The sequence below is a fragment of the Morus notabilis genome, unplaced genomic scaffold (genome assembly GCF_000414095.1).
Source record: "Morus notabilis unplaced genomic scaffold, ASM41409v2 Scaffold317, whole genome shotgun sequence".
NCBI classification, from domain to species: Eukaryota; Viridiplantae; Streptophyta; class Magnoliopsida; order Rosales; family Moraceae; genus Morus; species Morus notabilis.
The window spans coordinates 114,785-123,712 of record NW_010363634.1 but is presented as its reverse complement, the minus strand read 5'-3'; the positions used below and the strand labels follow the sequence as shown (position 1 = coordinate 123,712).

The following is an 8,928-nucleotide window of genomic DNA, read 5'->3' as shown; positions in this document are numbered from 1 at the left end:
TGAGGATTCTTTGGAAGTAAAAAGCACAACAAGAAACACAAAGTTCGCAAAACGACGAAATTTTGGCGTGGGATCTGTAAGATAGCCATAGCTTATCGGAAGTTGTTGTCGGACGGCAAACTCTGTGGGGTTCGATCGGAGGGGACAGTCTTCGACTCGGAATCCCGTGCTTCTGATTGGGATGGGCGAATCCTCTTCTCAAGTTATTGAATAATAGGCAGGATAAAAAAAAGAAAAGAACTCCACACCCACTCATCTCTCCCTCGAAAAATCATCACTAAAATCCGAAAATTCAAAATCTAAAGAATTTTTCAATCAATTCAAACACAAAATAATTTTATAAACCAAGAATATTAAAAATCTCCGCATCATCAATCGTCAAGATCCATATTCTTTACAATAAATCTCTTCAAATAATTTACATAAAAATTCTTATACCGTTTACATTTACAAAAAGTTTTATAAAAAAGTTAAATATACTTAACGGCAATAATAGACCTTATTTCTAATTACATAAGCAAGAATAAATTTCAATACAATTATTTTAAACTCTAAAAATAATAGTCTAATCTTTTAGAAAACGGACGCCAAACATAGGACTAAATTCCGTTATCCAATTTGGTCCTTAAATCACCTCTAATGCTGTACACCAAACATGCTCTAAATAATTTTGTAGTGTATCCTTTTTATTTAACAGAGAACAAAGGATGTGTTCTATCACATAAAACAAAACAAAACTCCTTTTTGTGAGCTTATTATATATTGCAACTTTGGCAGCTAAATGAGATGCTAATATTTTAACGGTTTTACTTACGTATGAGTCACATGATTAATTGGTAAAAGGCAATATTATAGGAGGGCATTGGATCATGAGTTCATATATAGATTTTATTGCAATTTAACTGTTGAAACTTTATTTGGTTCAATATACTGCATATCTTCCTAGAGAATTAGTCCCAATTGCTTCAATAACATCAATAAATTAAGTTAAAATTGGATCAATCAGTTCTCGCCAACTCAGGCCATATTTCTGCCGGCCTTCGGCCACACGGCAGTTTTCCTTTGAAATTTCTTTGTGCTTTTTTTTTCTCTTTTTTCTTTTTCAATTTAAATATTTTTCCCTTGTTCTGGGAAATTAACAATGAAAATTATTTAAATTTGTGGAGTAAAAAACACGGTATCTGAAGCAAAAAACAGATAGGATGTTACAAGAGGTGGAAAACGACATGAATCTAGCAATAACCAGAGAATGGGTCAAAAATTTCATGACGCGGAAGGTTTTCAATACTTTTTCTCCTCCCAACTACACGGCAATAACCAGAGAGGTGGAAAACGACATGAATCTAGCAATAACCAGAAACAGATATCGCATATGTACATGATACTCTTTTTCTCCTCCCAACTACACGGCAGAGACTTGTACTGGCTTGATACTGACTGGATGATTGAAGAGATGAAATTGCCTGGAACTTTCGTAGTGATGGAAAAGAGAAAACGCCATTAATGTGAGACATGAGTTACGCCATTTAGGCTTGCGCTGACTATTGATTGGAATAAATATACAGGCCAATTTTGTAGTTTCTTCACAGAAGAACTTAAGTAGCAATTTGTGTTTCCTTACTAGTTGTGAGAGCTAAGATGGGGTGGTTATCATGGGTGTTTCTCCTTCTGTTACCATTTCATTCTCAAGGTCTTCAATCATCATCTCTCTTGTTTTCTCCTTCTCCTTCTCCTCGTCCATTATGTCATCCTGCTGAGAGTTCCGCTTTGCTCCGGTTCAAGAACTCGTTTTCGATTAAAACTTCCGCAGGCTACTCCAACATGGGGGGAATTAGTCCTCCTTCCAAAACAGCCTCTTGGAAAAACGACACGGATTGTTGCACATGGGATGGTGTCATATGTGATAGCATTTCCGGTCACGTAATTAACCTTGTCTTGGGTTCGAGCTTGCTCCATGGCCCTTTTCATTCCAACAACAGCATTTTCTTGCTTCGCCATCTGCAAGGTTTATACCTCTATGATAACGATTTCTCCGGCTCCCCCATCCCACCCGAATTCGGCGGTTTTTCCAACCTGACAGTTCTTAGCTTATGTAATGCCAATTTTTCTGGTCAAGTTCCTGTTGAATTGTCTGGCTTGTCCAAACTTGCTCAACTCGATTTATGCTCTTCGGGAACTACCGAGTTGAAGTTGAAGACATATGTCTTGAAAAGAATGGTCCAAAACCTAACCAATCTCTTGTCACTCAGTCTACTTGATGTCAATATGGTTGAAGTTGAACCGATGACTTCCTTCATGAATGTATCTTCTTCTTTGATGTATCTTCAGCTAGTCGGGTGTCAGTTACATGGGAAATTTCCAGAAAACATTTTTCGTCTGCCGAACCTTCAAACACTCAATTTAGAGAGCAACATAAATCTTGTTGTTTCTTTTCCGACATATAATTCGAGCAGCGCAAGCGCAGTAAGGTACCTGACTCTTTCCAACACCAGCATCTCTATAGAATTTACGTATCTAGCTAGAAGTGCCATCTTTTTGCAGAGTTTGGATATGTCCAATTGCAATTTCATAGGATCACATCCACCTCTATTTGCTAACCTCACACTTTTCTCACATCTCACTTTTTTAGCCTTCTCTCACAATAATTTTGCCGGCCAACTTCCAGAAATTTATAGTGCTAAGTACCCAAACATAATCCCTGTTCAACTGAATTTGACACATCTTGATCTGTCTTATAACTCAATAACCGGGTCTATACCTTATTGGATATGTTCCCTTCCGTTTTTACAGTATTTAGACTTACAAAATAATCAACTCAGTGGTCAGGTTATGGAATTCCAATCCCAATCATTGTGGATTCTTAGGTTGAACGTGAACAAATTTTACGGTCAAATTCCCAGCTCTGTCTTTCAACAAGAGAACCTCTTTATTCTAGATCTCTCATTTAATAATTTTAGTGGTATTTTAGAGTTTAACAAGTTCAACAAGTTGCAAAACCTCGTGTACCTCCAACTTTCTTCTAATAGCTTCTCATTGAGTTCGGATAGCTATTTCGACGATAATATCTTCCAGAATCTTAAAGTATTGGGTCTGTCTTCGTGCAATCTACGCGCGTTTCCATATTTTCTACGAGGCTCGAAAGGACTCATGAACCTAGTACTCTCTCACAACCAAATTCACGGCACAATTCCAACATGGTTGTGGAGTGAGAGAAGGAGTTCATTGACTTTTCTCGATCTTTCTTATAACTTTCTAACAGATATAGACCGAATTCCGTGGGAAGGGTTAAATACTTTAGACCTCCGCAATAACATGCTTCAAGGGCATCTTCCAATTCTTCCCCCTTCCTTGAGGTCCCTTTTCATCTCAAACAATCAACTGTCGGGAGAGATACCTTGTCTATGTTGCAATATGAGTGAGCTCACCATCCTTGCTCTGTCAAATAACAGTTTTTATGGGAACATTCCTTCTTGCCTTGGAAATCAATATTCTCTCTCGGTGTTAGAGATGAATTTGAATAAGTTTTACGGTGTAATCCCTGACATGTTTGCAAACTCAACTAAGCTGAGGAGTGTGCACCTCAATGGAAATCAGCTGGAAGGGCCACTGCCACGATCTTTGCGCAACTGCCGAAGCTTGGAAGTTCTAGATGTGGGCAATAACAAGATAAGTGACACTTTTCCCCATTGGTTGGAACTACTTCCGACGCTACAAGTTCTTATCTTGAGATCCAATAGATTTCATGGTACGATAGGAAATCCAAAAGTCAAATCTCCCTTCCTAAAGTTGAGAATTATGGACCTCTCATACAATGAGTTCAATGGCCTTTTGCCAGCATTGCTTTTCAAAAGTTTCGTGGCTATGATGGAAGGCCATTCAGATGGGAACTTGACAGTCAGATGGGAACTTGACAGTCATGGGGGACGCATATTACCAGGATTCCGTGACGGTGACGATGAAAGATTTTAACTTTGTGCTGGTAAAAATCCTAAGCATCTTCACAACAATCGATTTCTCAAGAAACAATTTTGAAGGAAGGATTCCAGTGTCGATTGGAAACCTCATGTCGCTCAAAGGGTTGAACTTTTCTCATAATAAACTGATTGGCTCGATCCCAGCATCATTGAGAAATCTAACTAATCTTGAATGGTTAGACCTCTCTTCAAATGAGCTAGCGGGGCAGATTCCCTTGCAGTTGACAGACTTGACCCAACTCCAAATCCTAAACCTTTCTCATAACAAATTGGAGGGACCAATACCTAGCGGAAAGCAATTCAATACATTCAACAATGATTCATACGTAGGAAACGCGGGCTTATGTGGGTTTCCTGTGTCGAAATCATGCAACAATGAAGAGGCCCCAGAGGATCAAGGTGATGATGAAGAACACAGCGATGGAATGTTTGATTGGAAGGTGGTGATGATGGGATATGGATGTGGAATTGTAATCGGAGTATCTGTGGGATACATGGTGCTTTTCAGTAGAGGCTTTGATCAATGGTTTTTGAAAAGGGTCGGAAAACAACGGCGACATATAACGATTGCTCCCTTGAGAGGAAGGAGAAGAAACTAGCGAGCAAAAAAAAAATGGTGCCTTGGGAAAAGAAGGGTAATATATATCTTTGCAAATAACTTCTTGTTACACTTTTTGTACAAATAGTGTTTGATCATGTTTTGTGTTTTGCTGCTAGGTGCTAGAGAGATTCTGTTGATGAAGATTGCATACATCTGCAATTGCTGCACTTTCCGGAGTAATGTGTTGCTCTGATCGCGCCACTTACCTTTTCTTTTTAGTTAATTTCTTGTTCCATAAATATGTAGCCAAGCCGCATAATAAATAAATATTACGTCCGTTTCTCTTTCTAGTGTATCTGGAATTTTAAGTACTATAAGAACTTAGGTTTTGGGGTATTCCTTGTGTTACGGAGTATTTTCGCCAATCAAATTAACTCTAGTGGAAACAGTTTCTCTTTTGTTTTTAATGGAATTATATATCATTTATATGCATTTGTTTAAGTTGATGTCTGTTCTCAGAATATGAAGTACATTTGTCGACCGAGAGTGCCCGACCTCAAGAAATCAGATGCCTAGGATATATATATATATATATATATATATATATTATTTTGAAAAATTGTAGTAAATAGGCCAACCTTTGAAACTTTTTGGAAGTAAATTATACCTGATTTACCAATAATTAGAAATTAATAGGCCATTTTGAATTTTAAAATTGTTGGTTTCCATTTTTACCCTGCATTTATCTTCTTTCTCTCTCCCCTCTCTCTCATGTGTCTCTCTCTCCACACTCTCTCTTTCTCTTTCTCTCTCCGTCGTGCTCCTTTTTGCCTCTCTTCGATGAGAATGTGGTCGTTGCGAGATCAAGGTTGTGACTCGTCGTCACGTGAGCATCAATTTTGATGAGATCGACGATTTATTTGTGATGACATGCGGTTTTTCTTCGGTGTCGCTGACAAGATTAAGAGAGAACGGCAAGGAAGGAGAGAGATCACCTGCGATGAGAAAGGAGAGAAGCCATGAGAAGAGATTTTAAAATTATTAATTGATACTTTACCACTTTACCCTTCTCTCCCCCTCAACTTCTTCCTCTCTTCTATCTATCCTCTACAACCACGGTTCACGACGGTTGCAGATAAATTTGTAACTCATCTTTAACTCGCGAAGGAAATCGCGACTTCTCTATGAGGATAGAAGCTCAACGGCACGATGCTTCTCGTCTTCTCCGGTGAAGCAATTTGCGATGCCGTCCATACACCTGATGGAGACGTGGAGGATTTCCTTCAGTCTGAAGGTACAATGGTTGCTCAACGACGATTGTTCCAGGGAGGGAAGTGAACGACGTTGGAGAGAGAGAGGGGGGACGTCAGGAGAGAGAGAGAGTATAGTAGAGAGATAGCATTTTTTTAGGTAGAAGATGTGTTTTTTGGAGCAAAAGAGAAAGCACATTTTAGATGAAATGAAAAAAAGAAGAAGAAAAAGGAAAGATAATCTATTTTTTAACTAGAATTCTAAAAATAGGGCAATTTTGGTATTTTATAACATTATAAATATAAATTTATAAGTATTACGCTATTTACTTGTGATGACCCTTACTTCTGCTGATCATTACTACATTCATACTAAATTCATATCTTAACTCCTACTACTTTAAAATCATAGACTCCTAAAAATTAGGCTACTTTTTTTTCTTCAATTGTGAAATAAATTCTAATATATTTTGCCGTGTTAAAACTTCGGTTAGTATTTCATAGTAAAACTTGAATATTAAAAGTACTTTTTTTGAAAACATTTTCAACTTCTTAACATTCAATAATTTGTAGATAAAATTCTTTTAAGACTTTAAAATCCATTTCTAGGCGTGGTCATACATTCAACTTACTATTTGCATACCACTGTCGCTCTCATGCCATTAACTTGATAGCATTTTGGGTATATCATCATATTTTGTAACTTGAGGTTGCTAAGCTTAGCCTCATTGTCTCGTATACCTTACTTTCATTACATAACTTACTTACTCTTATATCCATCAATACTATTTACTTTATACATATAGCAGCGTTTTTAAAACACGTTGTGCATCCATTACCCACTTGCTCACATCCCACTGCTACATCTTTTTTTGCATGCCCAACATACAAGTTTCAGGGAGCTGGTGCCTTACCCGAGCTTCCTACAACACGAACAAACGGGATGAGCTTTTGCTCAGCAAGTAACAGTAGTCCATAACAAGTACAAACAATAATGCATACCTATATATGCATTCATGTCATACATCCTAACATAATTTCTAAACATTCACAACGTGACGACCCTAACTTTTGATCGTCATCTTATACTCATACTTAACATTACTTAACCTCTAACACTTACTAATTATAACCGCTTAAAATTCAGGCTAATTTTTTTCATTCTTACCATGTACGTCAAAATGTCGTAGCATTTAGAGCATTTAGCTAGCCTTCTGTTTTTAACTATTCGTAAAATGCTGTAGCATTCTAACAGCATTCTGTACATTAGTCATTCTCAAAATGCTGTAGCATTCTCACAACATTCTATTATATTAGGTCATACCTAAAATGTTGTAGCATTCTGACGGCATTTTGTTACATTAGTCATCAAAATACATAAAACACTATTTTATTTTACACATAATGTTTGGCAGCGTTTCCAAAACACGTGATGCATCCACAACCCACTTGCCCACACTCCACTGCTGCATCCTCTCTGCATGCCCAACAACAAGTTTCAGGGAGCTGGTGCCTTACCCGAGCTTCCTACATCACAAACAAACTTAATGAGCTTTCGCTCAGCAAGTATCAATAGGTCATAACAAATGCAATAATTATGCATACCCATATATGCATTCATGTCATATATCATAATACATTCTGTGCTACAAAACGTGTATGGCTTATGTTCTTCTTCTTCCATTACATTCTTTGTTCTGCTTTCTCATTTTAGTCCTTCACATCGTATTTTCACGTTCTGAACGACTTTCATTTTCTGTTTCTCATTCTTTTCATTCTTCTTTACAGATACCGTAACTTCATATGGAACGGTTTTTATTTTTCATTTTCTTGTCTTTTACGTCTTATGGGCCCTGTCCTGTTGTTCCATAGCGCGCATAACCAGTGAGGAGTGGGGTAGCTAACCAATCCAACTCAGTCACGGTTTCATATCTTTCATAGTCTCATAATAACCTTTCCTTCGAAGGCTGGTACAAACAACACGTTCAGTGTCTTACCGTTTATCAATTTTCTCATTAAAACGGTAACTAGGGTTAAATCTTATGAATTTGTTCATTTTTGAGCAATTTATCGTGAGATTGAATTTTTGTTAAAGTTTAACTTTTCTTTTCTCTTAGTTTGATCTCGACTTAACATCGATACATACTTTTCACAGAATAAAGTTCTATGATTACATAAGTCTTGTAGATACATATTTAACATAGTATCTAACGTTCATATTGTATCTAACATTCAAAATTCTGCCATATGCACAAATTTTGTGCAACATAAAAAAAGCAAGCTTGTTCGTGATATAGCCATACAAAAACTATTGTACTTACCGAAGCTTCGCTAACAACGCGTTCTTTGTCTCCCTTGACGCTTTCTGACTTTAACCGTTAATCGGCCCTATTGCATAAATTTTTCGATCGTTAGATTTAGAATCTAAGATCAATAATTACATTGAAATTTACTTCGGAAAGGTCTACAATCCTTATGTTTGGTATTCAACCTCAAACCATTTCCTATCTCAAGGATTTGCACTAAAACTGTGCAAGTTACTCAGTAATGGGCCTAATTCTCAGTTTCGGTCCAAAACTGTGAATTCTCATTGTGTTCAGTTTTTCTAACCATCACCGATTATCGAAACATCTTTCCTTTCACATTTTAATCCCATATTCCTCTTGAAATTTAGTTTTAGTTCAAATTACTCAAACTAAATTTCGGCAAAGTTTTGCCTTGTTTTTCTCATTTCCCGAGTTTTCAATAACTCGTTCTAATTCTGATTTCGGTACCTGGAGTCAAGATTCATATTCTTGAACACAAATTTCAACATAAAATTGAACAAAACACATTTTCTCCATTTCTAGGGTTTTCGGATTTCTTAGTGTAAATTCAAAAATTTTTGTTCAATCATTTCCATAATTACACGTTGAACTCCTATCCTAGTCCCTGACAAAACCTCGGTTTCATTTTTCAGTTTTACGGATTTTTTTCGAGATGAGTTACTATTCATCAAAACGAAAAAGTAAGCAGTTTCTCATGAAAAATTCGAAATCTTACCTCAAAAAGTTGAGATTTCCCGCTAGAATGTCTCGGGTTACGTTTCTACCGGACTGAACGGAAGAAATTTCGGTGAAATCGGACGATTCCTTGATTTTCTCTTGATTTTCTCTCTTTTCCC

The 8,928-nt window shown here is 37.0% G+C and overlaps 1 protein-coding gene across 1 annotated transcript; it reads left to right on the top strand.

Annotated features, from left to right (window-relative positions):
- The first annotated feature begins 1,638 nt into the window (after window positions 1-1,638).
- LOC21411635 (receptor-like protein Cf-9) lies at window positions 1,639-4,573 on the top strand. Its single transcript, XM_024169860.1, has 2 exons — window positions 1,639-3,871; window positions 3,915-4,573. Exons 1-2 carry the CDS (start codon window positions 1,639-1,641, stop codon window positions 4,571-4,573), a joined length of 2,892 nt encoding a protein of 963 aa, XP_024025628.1.
- Window positions 4,574-8,928: the final 4,355 nt, after the last annotated feature.